We start from the raw sequence: 18,779 nt of genomic DNA on the forward strand, positions 1-18,779 counted from the left end.
TAACTGGATTCAATCAGGCATTATTTAAAAATCATTAATGTATATGATGTACTTTTGTGTTTTAATTGAGTAAATATTCACTGTACCAAAACATGAACCTACACTGTTAAAATGGTCTGGCTGTGTGTTCATAACATGTTACATACTGTATGATTTGAGGCAGAAAGTGATATGAATATGTTTTGTAGTGGGATGAAAGTTAAAAAATCAAGAGTTTTGCATGACACACCTGAGGCTGAAATAATTGTATAGACAAGTTTAATCACAATGTTTTTTACTACAAAGCCAAACTTGCCCAGTCAAGATATTTCTATATTTCAAAGTTTTTTGTTTTTCTCATCGAACCACAAAAGTATGTGGAGTTTGAGTTCTGAATCTCTGTTACTGTCTGTTAATGTTATGTCTGTGTTTTAGTTTACTGGAAACAGCGTGATGGTACAAGACTGTGGAATGTTTTTGTAGTGAGGCAAATTAAAAAGCAAATTGGGAAAGGCGTACATTTCCTGTTCAAAGCTACATTTCAATAAACGGTTTCCCTGAAGAACACAATCTCAATACAATTGATATTTTGTACTTCAAGTGGTAATCTGGATTTTAAATTACATTTTGTTGGCCAATGGAGAATTTCTGGAGTTTACAGTTAGGAGTAATCTTTCTATTGCTCCAGGTAAGTCTGTCTTTAGGCACTGCAATTCTTACCTTTACTTTTCTGAATAGTAACCAAGATGCACTGAAGTTGCATCCAGTTGCATAATAATACTTGGCAAATGTATATTTAATCTAAACATCTTGCGGCTTCATGTATTCAGGAATATATTTGCTTCTTTCATATTGATAAAATCTTAGGTCTGGGCTTCTGGATCTTGTGAAGCGGCTCCACCATGCCAGCCTGGTTTCAATTTGGACCATTCTGTCTTCAGAGTAGACCGGAGGCATCTGCCACAAGGCTGGATAGTGGGCAAAGGTATGAATGTTGAGGGTTTATATATAAATGTATTATTATCTACAGTGTTCAAGGCTATATGTTTGCCAACACGTGTGTCGGGTTTGAGAATTCGACTTTATCTGAGATATTACTGCAAATCAGTGGGAAAATTAGGAAATACACCTATCAGCTCTCGGAAGACAAGGCAATGTAATTGACGAATGTTCCCTAAATGTTTCCTTACAATGCATAATGTCCACAAGATAAGGATATTGTATAGTGCAAATGCCTTTTGTCTTTTAGCTGATTTTGTTTTATCTACTTTTATTCTTTCCTAGTATTTTGATAATTCCAGTATTACATGTAATACATTCATCAAACGTCATTACATAGATGATCAATAATATTCTGTTCTACCTTATAAAATGAAATGAAAAGTGAGGAACCTGTTAGAATATGTGGCCACAAGAATCCTAATTGCAGAATGAGACCAATTATAATAGTTAAAAATAACCTTAACTTTACTAACTCAACTTTTACAGTGACTTTTGATGACTGCACGGGCCGTAAGAGATTCCTCTTCATCTCTGAGGATTCCCGTTTCCAAGTGGACTTAGATGGAAATATAAAACTGAAGAGGGCTGTGACCCTGCATGAGGGACACACAAGCTTTGCCGTCCACGCCTGGGACTCTAACGGCAAGAAACTGAGCACCAGAGTCACACTGGAAAATGAGTCGGGAAGCCACTCTCAGCACCTCACTCCTGGTGACACTGCTGGGCAGGTAATAACTGAATAAGTGTCCACTGTGGCAGCTATAATGTAATAGAGCCCCCTGCTGGCAACAGTATGATTAAATATTCTGTTTCCTCTTCTGCCGTTAAAGGTGAAGTTGTTTTCCTGCTTGTTTTCCTGCTCTTGATGTACCATTTCTTGGTGACAACAGGTGTTTTTGCTTTCCTCTGTATATACCATTCCAATTTGTAAAGTAACATGTCAATTTACATTTTTATTCAAGCAACACAATTCCTTCTCTTTCACAGGTTGAATCCTCTTCAGATGTTCCAGTGCTGGTGTTTCCACAGCTCTCGCCTGGGGCCCTGAGCAGGCAAAAGAGAGACTGGGTCATTCCACCCTTCAATATTCCTGAAAATGCAAAAGGCCCCTTCCCCCAAAGAGTTGTTCAGGTGACTTATAGTAACTCTTTATCATGACTATACGTTGTATAATAAAACTGATGTCTGTGAGTGACAATTTCAATTTGAATTATGTTAATTTGTTTGCAGATGTTTACATAAAGTAATTATAATTCCAGATCAAATCTAGTAATGCCAAGGAAGTACAAATTCTATACAGCATTACTGGACCAGGAGCAAGTGAGCCACCCGAAGGAGTTTTCACAATCGACAGGAACAGTGGAATTGTATATGTGACCCAGCCTTTGGACAGAGAGGCTCAGGATCAATATGTTGTAAGTTTAATTCTTCAGTCCTTTTATGTTTATCAGATGTTCTATATGCAATCCCTGTAAACTATAATTTTTGTTATATTTATAGCTCATGGCTCATGCTGCTGCAGTAGTTGGAGGAAAAGCTGAAGATCCAATGGAACTCATTATTACTGTATTTGATCAGAATGATAACAAACCTGAATTTATAAAGGACACCTTGTTGGGAAGTGTTTCTGAAGGATCACAACCAGGTAGGAGTGGTTTTCAGTGACCTCAAATATTTTATTTTTCTATATACACCACACAGAAGCAATTTGTGGTAGAAGTTTAGTATCACAAGTGTTGACCTAAGTGACAGCATTCTCTACCTGGCAGTATTTCACACAAGAGTATTTGTTTGACATAAGTGACCTTTGTTTCGATCAGGGGTGTCAGACTCCAGTCCTGGGGGTCCACAGTGTCTACTGGTTTTTGTTCTCACAGGAGCTCCCAATTATTTTTATTTTATTTGTATAGGATATCTTATTGTTTTTTCATTAATCAAAAAAATGAACCCACAGAACATTTCAGAGTCTATGAATTTGTGATAGAAGTTTAGTGCCAGAAGTGTTGACCTAAGAGACAGCATTCTCTGCCTGACAGTATTTGTCAAACACTTTGTAACAGTAAAAACTTGTACTTTAATGCTACATTGTAATATATCTGGTGCATTACTGTGTTAATAAACTGCACTCCATTTCTTCAATGATTGTGTACAAACCTAATTAATGTAGAGTAATAAACTTATTTTACATTTATGCTCACATCTTTCAAGAGTGTTTTTTTATTTGACTGAGACTTGGACTTAATCTGTATGTACCTTTATGTTTAAGGTATTCAATTTATGAAAGTAGTGGCAATTGATAAAGATGATCCACTGACATACAATGGTCAGGTCACATATAGCATCCTCAATCAGGATCCTAAATTGCCCAATGACAACATGTTTATGATCAACTCTCAGACTGGTGCGATTAGTGTGGCTTCACCTGGACTTGACAGAGAGGTATGTCCTCAGTCTTGCATTCTTACTATAGATGTGTTAATATGATTACATCTGTTAGTGAGAGGAACTGTTCTGTGAACAATCGAATAGACCCGTTTACAGCTTTCATGTCAGTGAAATAGAAAATTACTTCTGCATTGTAAATACTGATCCCTTTAAATAATTGTATTATACTTTAAGCATTCACTCCTGGACTTGGATATTAATTGATATCCTTTATATTTCAGAATTACCCAGAGTATAAACTGATCATCCAGGCTGCTGACACACAAGGACAAGGTCTATCCAACACCTGCACTGCTCTCATCACTGTAACAGACAGCAATGACAATGCACCACAGTTTGTGAAGGACTCTGTAAGTTTGATATTTTCCTGATTCTTAGTTTCAGACCTTAGATCTGTGAACATACTTTGATTTGAACATTTAACTATTTCTTGATGGTTTTGATTGTTTTGCCCTATCATTGCTATGATTTTGATAGAATTTGATAGAATCTTCAATGATTTCCTATGCAGTACACTGTATCTGTACCTGAAAATAAAGTGGGCTATGTAGTGGTGAAAATACCAGTGACCGATAATGATAAGCCTCATACACCAGCCTGGAATACCAAATACACAATCGTCAAAGGGAATGAAGGAGGCTTCTTCAGTGTCAGCACTGCACCTAACAAGATGGAGGGCATTATTACAACCGCTAAGGTAAAGGCATCCTGCAAAAACTCAGGTTGAAATGTTATCGGGGTATATGTGATAACTGGGTGTTTGGAGGCTTTAAGGCACAAAATAATATATACATCCTATATATTGTAATTATGGGAGTGGAGGTTTTCTTTAAAAAAGGTTAATTTTAATAAATAAGCTTTTTATTCCAAAGCTTAACTACTCCGCTTTTGTATGTCTGACAGTATATTTTTCCTCTTCATCCATCCCAAGGGCCTGCCTCTTGACAAAAACAACAAGCATACTCTGTTAGTCACTGTGGAAAATGAGGTCCCAGTTGCCAATCGTGTGCCAACAGCCACTGCTACAGTTATTGTACAGGTGCTTGATGTTCCTGAGCCCCCAGTCTTTAATCCAACTGAAAATGTGATAGCCGTATCAGAGGACCTGCCTGTTCACAGTGAATTGATTGAATATACAGCCACTTCTGGTCCAGATTTGGCCAAAAAGACTGTATGGTAAGAACTAGTATATTTTGTTAACACAAGTTAAAACTAACACAGTGACTTGGAGTAAATTTCATGTCAAATTTCAATCACTGTCTTATAAAAATATTGGCGTCTCTGGTGAACATGTGTGTGGCTTCACATATGTGGTGAACTTTCAAATGACATTACTGTGGTTCTGGTTGAATGTATACACTCACCTAAAGGATTATTAGGAACACCTGTTCAATTTCTCATTAATGCAATTATCTAACCAACCAATCACATGGCAGTTGCTTCAATGCATTTAGGGGTGTGGTCCTGGTCAAGACAATCTCCTGAACTCCAAACTGAATGTCTGAATGGGAAAGAAAGGTGATTTAAGCAATTTTGAGCGTGGCATGGTTGTTGGTGCCAGACGGGCCGGTCTGAGTATTTCACAATCTGCTCAGTTACTGGGATTTTCACGCACAACCATTTCTAGGGTTTACAAAGAATGGTGTGAAAAGGGAAAAACATCCAGTATGCGGCAGTCCTGTGGGCGAAAATGCCTTGTTGATGCTAGATGTACGTATACGTGTCATATGCATTTATGAAAAAGAAAGATGAAATGTTTATAGTCAATAAACATACAGAAAACATATTTAAGAAATCCTAGTATAATTATCTTGTAATCATTATACACCGATCAGCCATAACATTAATACCACCTGCCTAATATTGTGTAGGTCCCCCTTTTGATGCCAAAACAGCCCTGACCCATCGAGGCATGGACTCCACTAGACCTCTGTGCAGTGTGCTGTGGTATCTGGCACCAAGACGTTAGCAGCAGATCCTTTAAGTCCTGTAAGTTGCGAGGTGGGGCCTCCATGGATCGGACTTGTTTGTCCATCACATCCCACAGATGCCTGATTGGATTGAGATCTGGGGAATTTGGAGGCCAAGTCAACACCTTAAACTCGTGATTCATCAGACCAGGCCACCTTCTTCCATTGCTCCGTGGTCCAGTTCTGACTCATGTGCCCATTGTAGGCACTTTCGGCAGTGGACAGGGGTAAGCGTGGGCACCCTGACTGGTCTGCGGCTACGCAGCCCCATACGCAACAAACTGCGATGCACTGTGTGTTCTGACACCTTTCTATCAGAACCAGCATTAACTTTATCAGCAATTTGAGCTACAGTAGCTGGTCTGTTGGATGGGACCACACGGGCCAGCCTTCGCTCCCCATGTGCATCAATGAGCCTTGGCCACCCATGACCCTGTTGCTGGTTCACCGCTTTTCCTTCCTTGGACCACTTTTGATAGGTACTGACCACCGCAGACCAGGAACACCCCACAAGAGCTGCAGTTTTGGAGATGCTCTGACCCAGTTGTCTAGCCATTACAATTTGGCCCTTGTCAAAGTCATTCAGATCCCTACGCTTGCCCATTTTTCCTGCTTCTAACACATCAACTTTGAGGACAAAATGTTGTCTAATATATCCCACCCACTGACAGGTGTTATTCACTTCACCTGTCAGTGGTCATAATGTTATGGCTGATCGGTGTGTATATATATATATATATATATATATATATATATATATATATATATATATATATATATATATAAAAAATACATTTCCTGGCAAATAAGGCATTTCTTAAAATGCAATTTTGTTGGTTATTCCATCAGGTATCGGGTAGGAAGTGACCCTGCAGGGTGGCTGAATGTCAGTAAAGACACTGGGCTCATCAGAGTGAAGAGCCCCATGGACCGAGAGTCTCCATTTGTCAGAGACGGCAATTATGAAGCTCTCATTCTAGCCATCGGCAATGGTGAAACTGTCTTTCATAAAGCACAGTACACACTTTGTTTCATCCCTTTGGATGCCTTCCAGGTCCTGTGAACTTACGCATTTCATGTTGGACCCACAGATGAATTTCCTGTAACTGGCACAGGAACCCTGATAATTCACCTGGAAGATGTCAATGACAATGCTCCAACAATTGACCAGAGAGAAATAACTTTCTGTAGTGAAGACCCTCAGCCTGTTCAGCTGTCATTCACTGACAGAGATGGTCCTGGAAATGCAGGGCCCTTCCGTGTAGAGGTTAGAGGCTGTAGCAGGAATGACTGGACTGTTGAGACAAGTAAATATATGTTTTTTTCCCTTTACTGCATGATTCTCTGACAATGTTGTGTTTTTGCATTGTAGTATTCAGCACGCAATGTCCAAATGAACATTGAAGCTTATAAATTCCAATTCCTGAACAGTGGTAGTAGTGATACTTAACATGTTCTTAATGAACACTTACATGTGTTTTTATCATCTCTCTCCTTCAGCACCTGGAGTTCACCTGACCCTTAAGAGCAAGCTGGAACAGGATGAGTACCCCATTGTTCTAAGAGTCTATGACACGGGAGACAAGTTCCAGGACTCGGTTGTTCTTATGAAAGTCTATGACTGCTAAGGGAAAGCTGTTACTTGCTACCCTTGAGCAGCAATGGAGGCTATGGTCTGGAGTTCGGTTTTCATATATTTCTATATGATTAATTCAAGTTTTGTTTAAAGATCAATTAGAAGATACATTTTGATAGATACTGCTTGATGCTGTATGTGTTTGAAATCCACACTACAGTTTTATACTCCAATGTATTTTTAATCAGTTTACTCTCATTGTTGCAAGACTTATCTACAAGCTTTGTCTAGAGTTCTTAAAAACTTTGTTTACCATTTACCATTTTGTAGTTGACAAAAATATGTTTACTAAAGCTGAGGGGACACCTGTCTGAGAAATAGCATCTCTGTTTCAGAGCTCATTAAAATACTATATTAAACAAGTCCACTAAGAAGAAGCCTGATTCTGGTTGTCCTTTATAAACCAGTGCATAAATAAATAAATAAATACATACATACATACATACATACAGACATACAAATATACATATTATAGATCTTTTCTGTCCATCAAACCAGAATGCTTTTGTTGGCATTGCTCCATCCATCCAGTTTTGCTGTATTCTCATGACCTTTGCAAATTTGCTATGTCAACAAATGGGAAAAGATCATATCCAACAAGTTTAAACCTGAGTCTGATTATAATATGGGGACCTGACTTTTTCTCTGGTCAAGAAATCAAATAAATTGTGTTTGATTAAAAATAACTCCCCATAGATATTTATTATTTAACACTTATGCATTAGATGCAAAACATTATAGAGTTTTATTATAAGGGGCATTCTCATCGTCAAAAATGCTGACAAAGAGAAAGTTGCTTCACATGACTGCTATTTTTTTTTTTTAATTGGTGTGTTTAAGAAAACATCAGTGTCCGATTTCATGATAATGGAGTTTAGTTCCCAGAGGATTAGTTAACAGAGTTATTACTGTATCCATTCTCCAGATCTATACAGACTAACAACAGATATGCAACACTCTCAGATACAATTTATACTGTAGACCTCAATATGTAAATAACTATAATGTATAGTCATGTATTCAAGTATAATATGTTTAAACAGTATGTCATTCTTACAGTAATAGGTAGCTAGCAGTTAACACAACTAACAAATCAAATTTTGTGGAAGTGGAACAATAAAACTGAAGCTGGCTGTGACCCTGCATGAGGGACACGAAAGCTTTGCAGTCCAAGGCAAGAAACTGAGCACCAGAGGCACACTAGATCATTAATTGGGAACCAGTCACCACCATCACACAGATGGTGTCATTCTTGGACAGGTAATAACTGGAAAACTCTGCCTTATGCCATGGTGAAATAGAGCCCTCTACTGGTAAAATGCTTCTATTTACTTATAATTTACCATACAGTTAAATTATTATTGAATGTATTAGACCTTTAATTCTTTCAATGTTGACAGTCTTACATTCTGCTTTATAAGTGCGTATTACAAGAATGTCATATAACAGAAGTATAAAACTGCATATTGCTCAACTACAGTCCCCTGATTTTATTTAAACAGTTTCCAATAACATATCTAATGCCAGCTGTAATCTTCTCTTGCTTTAAAAAATAATCTGACAATTAATGATTTCCTTGTTCAACTTTAAAATCATATTGTGATAAATAATGAAATGCAGGATCTTCCAATTCTGCTGTTTCCATTGTTCCAATCTGGATTCACGAGGAGGCAAATGGCAAAAACCTAAGGCAAAACAAATGTTGTCTAATAGAATATCTAGAACATCTGTGGTATGCTTCTGTTGAAGGGACATTTTTTGAACATTTAAAACATTTAAAAACCATTACTTTCTTAGCATTCCTTTAGTATGAAGGTCTTAGCTACCTTAATGTTACAGCCACTGATAATGATAATCCTAATGCATCCAATGCCATTCTCAGGTATAGCATAGTAAGCCAAATGCCAAAAGTGTCCAATGAGAATATGTTTGAGATTGACAGTGAAAGTGGATGTGTTACTGTGGCTTCAAGCGGACTGGACAGAGAGGTATGTTCATTATCTGGAATTCATCATCAGTGACAATGTCTTCCATTAAGATGATTCTTCTTACATTCCTCTTGAGAGAGAACAATTAATGAAATAAGATTTTTCTTTCATACACCTTTTCTTGGAAAAAGGCCCACCTTGAACGTTTAAAATGGTAAGGTGCCGACTTGTCCCACATCTTCAGCTCTGTCTTCTTTCTAATAATTAAGAATAACAAACAGCTGTCTTCTGTTCAGCCTTCTAACGCAGCAAAATTTGCACTCTCCATTACAAAACTAATGGCTGTAAGAAGTGAAATGCTTCTACTGTTAGATTTTTTTCTTCAAATGGTGCAGTGTAAATAGGGAAACTCTAATTTTCATTGTGTGAACAAGATTGTGACCTGACCCAGCTGCACATGAGTCTAGATAACCACTTTGAAGTCCTCCATAATGATGTGGCTACCACAATTATTGCAATTTCATTGAAGATGTAAGTGTATCATTTTGTGGAAGTGTGGAAGACATAAGTGCCTCTTACTAATGCTTAACGTGTTTTGTACCATCTTCCTTTTCCTTAAAAAAACACATTAAAGAAACAGTATTATGAAAGATTGCTCTCATTTAGATTTTTTTTTTTTCTATCTGCAATGCTACCAACATATTCAGACCAAAAACAAAAAACACTTCCAGTAACTCTCCAAGGAAGTTTGCCAGGAGAAGATTTATTTTTTGTTTTTTATAATGTCTTGAAGTCTGCGTATCATGAATATAACTCTCCATCACATTTACTTTTATGTTGCTTTAGAATGCCTTTCACAAGACACATATAGTGAAGCATATGCAACAACAGGGAACCACAACAGACTTTTATAAAAGAAAGTAATTGGATAAATTAATTTTTAACATTTAAAACCATCTTATTGGTCTTCTTCTGGACATTTTATGAATATTGTGAGTAATATGTTCTTGCACATCTGATGTTGTTGCAATTTTTACTGGGTGATTTATACATCAAAATGTGCCCTTCTACATTCCCCACTTCTGTGAATGGTGTGCTTGTAATATGATCCCTTGCAAATGTAATTTTCTGAGGCTGTAATGAAATGCAAATCAGAGAGAGATGTATTCAACCCTACCTTTCAGACATGCATAGTTGCCTTTCTACCAATTGGCTATGGCGCTTTAAAAGATCAGATTTGCTGTCTAAAATGCAACAGCTCAGCACTTCAAACACCTGGTGCTCTCACTTCCTTATTTCGTGGAGAATGACCAAATTAAGATTTAAAAGCATTGCCTTATTGATAATATTACAGCTGTGCCTCTCACTTCTCATTGCTGTGCTGGAAGAAAGTATTAAAAATAAATGTATCTTCCCCTGTTTAATACAGAACTTGAAGGCTGCTGACAATGCCCCCACTGTTCCTCCCTCCTGGTGTTTGATTATGAAGGAGGCGGCTCAGAGGCCAGCTCTCAACTCTTCTAGTTCAGGAGGTGACCAGGACTATGACTGCCTTAACCAGTGGGGTCCACGGTTCAAGAAACTGACCGACATATACGGTGGTGGATCAGACCTAATCAGAGTGTGGGTGTAATGTCCACCCTGGGTACACAACTCTCCTGTCTCATGAACACAGACAAAACTCAGCTTTTTGTGGTAGAGACAAATGTTTTCACCTTCCAGGTCATTAATTTTGTGTGTGTTCATTTTATTATTATGATTTATATATTTTTTTCTGCTCAGCTTATTTAAAAAAAGACAAATGAGCACTTACAAGTTATTATTATCTCCATACACCCATAGAGGGCAGAATTCTGGTGTTTATCATCCACTTAAATTCTCTCCAGTTTGTGAGTTAATATCTGCTTGATAACACCTCCATTTTCTTTTTCTCTTTCATTTCCTTTTGGTTTTAGTTTCACAAATGTGCTTTTTATGTGTTATCAAGCTTTTCCATCTTCCATAATTTTTTACAATTATTTTCATTCCTGTTCACATGTGATCAGTCTGAGTAACAATGTATATATGTCGTGAACAAATTAAAAATAAATTCAAATTAATAAATCATTAAACATTTATTTTAATTTATATAAAATGCATTTGTGTATTCATTACCTTTTTAAAGACTGCCTGTAAATCATACTGTTATTTTGTTCCCTACTTACCTTTTTTATTAGAATACCAAAAGGAAATGAAAGAGAAAAATAAAATGGAGGTGTTATCAAGCAGATATGCTACATCATCACAAGCAAGACATGCATATATTATCCGCATTGGGAAAAAGGAACCTGAGAAAACCATAAGGTTTATAAGCATATGGCAAATCACACTGTAACACCTCAGGATTGACCAGCTAGGAATTTGTCACTAGTCCTGTGGTTGCACTGACCACCACATACACTTATGTCTTAAGACTTGTGGCAATGTAATGTCATCACCATTGTTTTCTGAAGAACTATATTATAATGGTTATCATTATACTACTACTATTTGGTTGATCCCTTTTTAAAACAATTACCAAATGTCTACTTGACTGTTGAAAGGTCAAAATATGCATTTCAATAAGTTTTTGGGTAATTTCAAAATATATTAACATTATTGTTGTTATTTAATTTCAATTGAAAATAACATTTTAATAACACATGAAATAATTATCTGCGCAGAAAAAAAAATGTAATTGGGGCTCAGTGCAACCACAGGGCTAGTGACAAATTCCTAGCTGCTCAATCCTGAGGTGTTACAGTGTGATTTGCCATATACTTATAAACCTTCTGACTTGTCTGTTATTCTCAGGTTCCTTTTTTCCCAGTTCGGATGATATATGCATATCTTGCTTGTAATGATGTTACATGTGCTAAAAAAATAAATAAACCATAACACCATCAATTACTATAATTGTGGCGTAAACTACAAGTAAAATTATATATTTTTTCAGTATTCTTAAGATACAGGTGTTACCTGTTGCTTGGTATCAGGTTGCTTCTGAAACAGACAGACAGCCATTATGTTCTATTAATTTACTCAAACAAAACACGAGTCATACAGTTTCCCACTACTTCCTACTCTTACATAAAATGTTTAGGATTGGCTTGCCCATATTCTGCATATATGTTTATTTAATAAGGTTTTATACCATTTACATAGAATGGTTTTTCTAACAGTCAGTACCCTGACTGAACATTCACTTTAACAACATTAAAAAACAAAAATCATTTATTGAACAGGCATGTTGTTGTAACTAATTATTGGGACACTCAGTCAATCAGGTTTATTTTGAGTGAATTCACATGGAGACCTTGCATCAGATTAGGACCGCAAAAGTCTGTTGATTTGACCATTACATGAATTTATATGCCCCATCAAAGGGATGATCTACAGAAGGAGAGGGCAGTACTCTACCTTCCTATTTGAGCAAGCAGTGATACAGAAGAAAAAGCAGCATGGTGTGTCGGTCTGGGGAAATTCCACAGACTCTCTCACAACTTGTTTACCTCTTAATTAAACTAGAAACTCTTATCTCAATCCAAGAGGGTGTTGCTCAGCACCTGGTTTCAAGGTCTTATTCCCACTGAATTCTATGGGATTTCAGTTAAACTCGGCAATAAAAAATGCTCACAACATAATTAACTTAAGGACAGTGTGCTTCTTGCACATAAATAGAATTTAACTCACATACAGAATAAGAGCAATAAATATAGCATATATATACACTCACCTAAAGAATTATTAGGAACACCATACTAATATTGTTTTTGACCCCCTTTCGCCTTCAGAACTGCCTTAATTCTACGTGGCATTGATTCAACAAGGTGCTGAAAGCATTCTTTTGAAATGTTGGCCCATATTGATAGGATAGCATCTTGCAGTTGATGGAGATTTGTGGGATGCACATCCAGGGCACGAAGCTCCCGTTCCACCACATCCCAAAGATGCTCTATTGGGTTGAGATCTGGTGACTGTGGGGGCCAGTTTAGTACAGTGAACTCATTGTCATGTTCAAGAAACCAATTTGAAATGATTCGACCTTTGTGACATGGTGCATTATCCTGCTGGAAGTAGCCATCAGAGGATGGGTACATGGTGGTCATAAAGGGATGGACATGGTCAGAAACAATGCTCAGGTAGGCCGTGGCATTTAAACGATGCCCAATTGGCACTAAGGGGCCTAAAGTGTGCCAAGAAAACATCCCCCACACCATTACACCACCACCACCAGCCTGCACAGTGGTAACAAGGCATGATGGATCCATGTTCTCATTCTGTTTACGCCAAATTCTGACTCTACCATCTGAATGTCTCAACAGAAATCGAGACTCATCAGACCAGGCAACATTTTTCCAGTCTTCAACTGTCCAATTTTGGTGAGCTTGTGCAAATTGTAGCCTCTTTTTCCTATTTGTAGTGGAGATGAGTGGAGGTGGAGGTGTTATCAAGCAGATATGCAACATCATCACAAGCAAGACATGCATATATTATCCGCATTGGGAAAAAGGAACCTGAGAAAACCATAAGGTTTATAAGCATATGGCAAATCACACTGTAACACCTCAGGATTGGCCAGCTAGGAATTTGTCACTAGTCCTGTGGTTGCACTGACCACCACACACACTTATGTCTTAAGACTTGTGGCAATGTAATGTCATCACCATTGTTTTCTGAAGAACTATATTATAATGGTTATCATTATACTACTACTATTTGGTTGATCCCTTTTTAAAACAATTACCAAATGTCTACTTGACTGTTGAAAGGTCAAAATATGCATTTCAATAAGTTTTTGGGTAATTTCAAAATATATTAACATTATTGTTGTTATTTAATTTCAATTGAAAATAACATTTTAATAACACATGAAATAATTATCTGCGCAGAAAAAAAAATGTAATTGGGGCTCAGTGCAACCACAGGGCTAGTGACAAATTCCTAGCTGCTCAATCCTGAGGTGTTACAGTGTGATTTGCCATATACTTATAAACCTTCTGACTTGTCTGTTATTCTCAGGTTCCTTTTTTCCCAGTTCGGATGATATATGCATATCTTGCTTGTAATGATGTTACATGTGCTAAAAAAATAAATAAACCATAACACCATCAATTACTATAATTGTGGCGTAAACTACAAGTAAAATTATATATTTTTTCAGTATTCTTAAGATACAGGTGTTACCTGTTGCTTGGTATCAGGTTGCTTCTGAAACAGACAGACAGCCATTATGTTCTATTAATTTACTCAAACAAAACACGAGTCATACAGTTTCCCACTACTTCCTACTCTTACATAAAATGTTTAGGATTGGCTTGCCCATATTCTGCATATATGTTTATTTAATAAGGTTTTATACCATTTACATAGAATGTTTTTTCTAACAGTCAGTACCCTGACTGAACATTCACTTTAACAACATTAAAAAACAAAAATCATTTATTGAACAGGCATGTTGTTGTAACTAATTATTGGGACACTCAGTCAATCAGGTTTATTTTGAGTGAATTCACATGGAGACCTTGCATCAGATTAGGACCGCAAAAGTCTGTTGATTTGACCATTACATGAATTTATATGCCCCATCAAAGGGATGATCTACAGAAGGAGAGGGCAGTACTCTACCTTCCTATTTGAGCAAGCAGTGATACAGAAGAAAAAGCAGCATGGTGTGTCGGTCTGGGGAAATTCCACAGACTCTCTCACAACTTGTTTACCTCTTAATTAAACTAGAAACTCTTATCTCAATCCAAGAGGGTGTTGCTCAGCACCTGGTTTCAAGGTCTTATTCCCACTGAATTCTATGGGATTTCAGTTAAACTCGGCAATAAAAAATGCTCACAACATAATTAACTTAAGGACAGTGTGCTTCTTGCACATAAATATAATTTAACTCACATACAGAATAAGAGCAATAAATATAGCATATATATACACTCACCTAAAGAATTATTAGGAACACCATACTAATATTGTTTTTGACCCCCTTTCGCCTTCAGAACTGCCTTAATTCTACGTGGCATTGATTCAACAAGGTGCTGAAAGCATTCTTTTGAAATGTTGGCCCATATTGATAGGATAGCATCTTGCAGTTGATGGAGATTTGTGGGATGCACATCCAGGGCACGAAGCTCCCGTTCCACCACATCCCAAAGATGCTCTATTGGGTTGAGATCTGGTGACTGTGGGGGCCAGTTTAGTACAGTGAACTCATTTTCATGTTCAAGAAACCAATTTGAAATGATTCGACCTTTGTGACATGGTGCATTATCCTGCTGGAAGTAGCCATCAGAGGATGGGTACATGGTGGTCATAAAGGGATGGACATGGTCAGAAACAATGCTCAGGTAGGCCGTGGCATTTAAACGATGCCCAATTGGCACTAAGGGGCCTAAAGTGTGCCAAGAAAACATCCCCCACACCATTACACCACCACCACCAGCCTGCACAGTGGTAACAAGGCATGATGGATCCATGTTCTCATTCTGTTTACGCCAAATTCTGACTCTACCATCTGAATGTCTCAACAGAAATCGAGACTCATCAGACCAGGCAACATTTTTCCAGTCTTCAACTGTCCAATTTTGGTGAGCTTGTGCAAATTGTAGCCTCTTTTTCCTATTTGTAGTGGAGATGAGTGGTACCCGGTGGGGTCTTCTGCTGTTGTAGCCCATCCGCCTCAAGGTTGTACGGCTTCACAAATGCTTTGCTGCATACCTCGGTTGTAACGAGTGGTTATTTCAGTCAAAGTTGCTCTTCTATCAGCTTGAATCAGTCGGCCCATTCTCCTCTGACCTCTAGCATCAACAAGGCAGTTTCGCCCACAGGACTGCCGCATACTGGATGTTTTTCCCTTTTCACACCATTCTTTGTAAACCCTAGAAATGGTTGTGCATGAAAATCCCAGTAACTGAGCAGATTGTGAAATACTCAGACCGGCCCGTCTGGCACCAACAACCATGCCACGCTCAAAATTGCTTAAATCACCTTTCTTTCCCATTCAGACATTCAGTTTGGAGTTCAGGAGATTGTCTTGACCAGGACCACACCCCTAAATGCATTGAAGCAACTGCCATGTGATTGGTTGGTTAGATAATTGCATTAATGAGAAATTGAACAGGTGTTCCTAATAATCCTTTAGGTGAGTGTATATATATATAAAATCATGGTTTTATGTGTAATGGTGTATTAATACGATTCATAACACTTTTCCAGATCAAGTCTATCATAAAAGCAAATTTAAGCATGTATGGTCTCTCAGTTCGTTTGGCTGTGTAATAATAATAATAATCATGTAATAACTTCCTAGATAGCGTAACAAATGTGCTAATGCACAGTAATGTATGTTACAGTGTGCGTGTGTGTGTGTGTGTGTGTGTTTGCCAAGTAAATTGTGACTCATTACAGTGCAATCTGCACAATTTGGTTTAAAATAAACACTGTCCCAATACTCCAGCCTGTGGTGACTACACTACCTATAAAAAAAGAAACAAAATCCATAGCCAATATGATCATAATTATTTAATGTAGATATTATATATTCGAATATGTCCCTATGTTTTTTACAACCTGGACATTGAAACTGTATTATATATAGCATAATATATAGTAGTATAGGTTGTTAAAATACATGATCAGAGCAGAAGTTGATAACCTCTGCTTTTGATAAATATCTAATAATTTTAAACTACTTTTCGTCATATATATTTTTCTATCTTTGAGTCCCTGAAGTAAAGTTCGTCTGGTTTCCCAAAATAAGGCTGTTTCACAATAATGAGGAATCATGGGAAAAGAATGCTCAGAGATGAAAAGATGTCTGTTCTGGTAAGCCACAGATCATCAACACTGCTTTCATTATACACCAGTATAAGAAGAAACAGTATATGCTAGTTCACCTTCCGCATCTGCTTTATTTTTGTGAGAACTGGAGCCGTAGGTAAACTAGCTACTGATATATTTGATGCTATGGGGCGCCAAATGTAAAACAGCACACACTTCTTCTGAGTGTCATTTTTCACAGATTTAACTGTTTAACTGTTTAATATCTATATTTAACATTTAAATTTATATTTTACATTTATATTTAGACTAAATATTTATAAGGTATATATTTGTTTTGTGACACAGAGATTTAGAATTTAGTTAAATATTTAATCAAATTATAAATATTTATTTTTCAAAACTGGAGATTTAGCATTTATTTAAGTATTTAATTAACAAAACAAAATATTTATAAAAGTGGAAAAGTATTTACTAAATCTGGAAAGAAACACAAGATCTGTGAAAAATGACACTCGGAAAAAAGTGTGTGCTGCTTTACATTTGGCGCCCCATATGATGCAGGCAAGCAAAAATCTGAAAATGAAAACATGACAGAAGACCATGACTATCCACAATGATACTTTCACTTTTTTATTGACAGGAAAGGGAGACATTGCTTGGAAGAAAATCAGGATCAACAGGTCATCTTGCAGGTCATACGTCAATACCATCAATCCTGATCCATTGATTTCTTAGGGGTCACAGTGATTAGGTATCTTAAAAAAAACCATCAGAGATGACATAACTATACGGCACAGGGATCTTCAACATGTTGAGCTGAGGCGACTGGCAAACGGCAATGATATCTTATATGAGTGTTTAGAGAACAGGAATAAGGAACAGTATTGGAGGAAGTCGCTGTGTTATATTGCTGTAGCCAGACAAAGAGAGGAAATCAAGAGCTGTTTGCTTTTTGACAGAGACAATACTAAGCCAAAAGCAATAGGATGTAGAGCAGGGGCATAACTATAATTGTGCATATGGGCGCAGTCTAATAGTTAAATGCACCCTGTTGACAAAAATAATAAAAAGGCACTGAAATGCTAGGAAATGCATAGAAAGTTGTGCTCCTAGGGGAAAAGGTAATTATGCCCCATATGTAGAGATTCCAGTATACAGCAGTCCTAATGTAATTTTTTTACTTCAAAGATTAGATCAGAGCACTTTAAACATGTGTGTCTGATCCTAATGAGGAACATGTTGTATCCACAATGGTAATCTCTACAGTTTTGGCAACTACCATCTCCATCAAATTAATTCATTTCATTCGAACATGCAGTCCACATAGGACACATTATGTCTATATAATGTGTGTGTTTCCTGTTTTCCTGAGTAATGGCATTTCAATTCTGATTGAGCAAAAAAGATTTTGGTTGCCTCTTCATGATTCCTGTTTGTCTGAATATTAGTATTACAATAAAAAGGTGAGTATTTAACCAGTTGGAATACACATTTAGCTAGCGCTGTGCCTTTAAGTCCATTTATACCTGAAATACCTGTTTAGATCACAAGAGATAAGATTCTCCATCCTGCTCTTCTTGCCATTAGTACAGCATTGTTGAGCAAGCGTTGACTTAGGTGTTTTTTCTTTTCAGTTTTTCTTTTCAGTCTTTCACTGTGGAATGTGTCAGGTACAGGTCGGTGTGCTGACAAACACATTAGTGCCAACTGCTTTGAATCTGTAAATGAATAAGTGTTGAATAACGATTTTGTATTGTTGTTTTCTCCCCTACATTTTGGTACCAAAAAATATAATTATACAAATTTAACCTCTTTGCAGTTTACTTAGGGTGTCTGGTGGTTTATCATTCTAAAGTTTTAGCTGTAATAGTAAAATAAGATTCAGATCTTCAGAATTAAGTGATTGCAGGCAAGCCCTTTTCTGCTGACACTGCCTCTTTCCTTGCATTGTCCCAGACTTCAGAGTAATTGACTATTAAGAAAAATGCTGCATGCTGTCTTTCAAGTGAGTACACC

The 18,779-nt window shown here is 37.1% G+C and overlaps 1 protein-coding gene across 2 annotated transcripts; it reads left to right on the forward strand.

Moving 5' to 3' along the window:
- Window positions 1-370: 370 nt before the first annotated feature.
- Window positions 371-9,610, forward strand: LOC136758974 (cadherin-1). 2 transcript variants are annotated; one of them, XM_066713749.1, is made up of 13 exons: window positions 371-667; window positions 847-964; window positions 1,468-1,709; window positions 1,969-2,112; window positions 2,241-2,396; window positions 2,482-2,626; window positions 3,248-3,420; window positions 3,648-3,776; window positions 3,938-4,123; window positions 4,358-4,602; window positions 6,246-6,388; window positions 6,488-6,703; window positions 6,897-9,610. In XM_066713749.1, exons 1-13 carry the CDS (start codon window positions 617-619, stop codon window positions 7,022-7,024), a joined length of 2,076 nt encoding a protein of 691 aa, XP_066569846.1. In that variant the 5' UTR covers window positions 371-616; the 3' UTR covers window positions 7,025-9,610. The 2 variants fall into 2 exon arrangements, with proteins under 2 accessions (XP_066569846.1, XP_066569847.1); XM_066713750.1 differs by lacking the exon at window positions 3,938-4,123 and having other exon boundaries at window positions 372-667.
- Window positions 9,611-18,779: the final 9,169 nt, after the last annotated feature.

This window comes from Amia ocellicauda, chromosome 9 (genome assembly GCF_036373705.1).
Source record: "Amia ocellicauda isolate fAmiCal2 chromosome 9, fAmiCal2.hap1, whole genome shotgun sequence".
NCBI classification, from domain to species: domain Eukaryota; kingdom Metazoa; phylum Chordata; class Actinopteri; order Amiiformes; family Amiidae; genus Amia; species Amia ocellicauda.

Bases quoted from the DNA above. Each gene is read 5' to 3' on its own strand.
- LOC136758974 (XM_066713749.1), top strand. From the start codon at position 617: ATGGAGAATTTCTGGAGTTTACAGTTAGGAGTAATCTTTCTATTGCTC. The intron at 1,710-1,968 runs GTAATAACTGAA...TCTCTTTCACAG, and splicing joins CTGGTGACACTGCTGGGCAG to GTTGAATCCTCTTCAGATGT. The intron at 6,704-6,896 runs GTAAATATATGT...TCTCTCCTTCAG, and splicing joins TGACTGGACTGTTGAGACAA to CACCTGGAGTTCACCTGACC.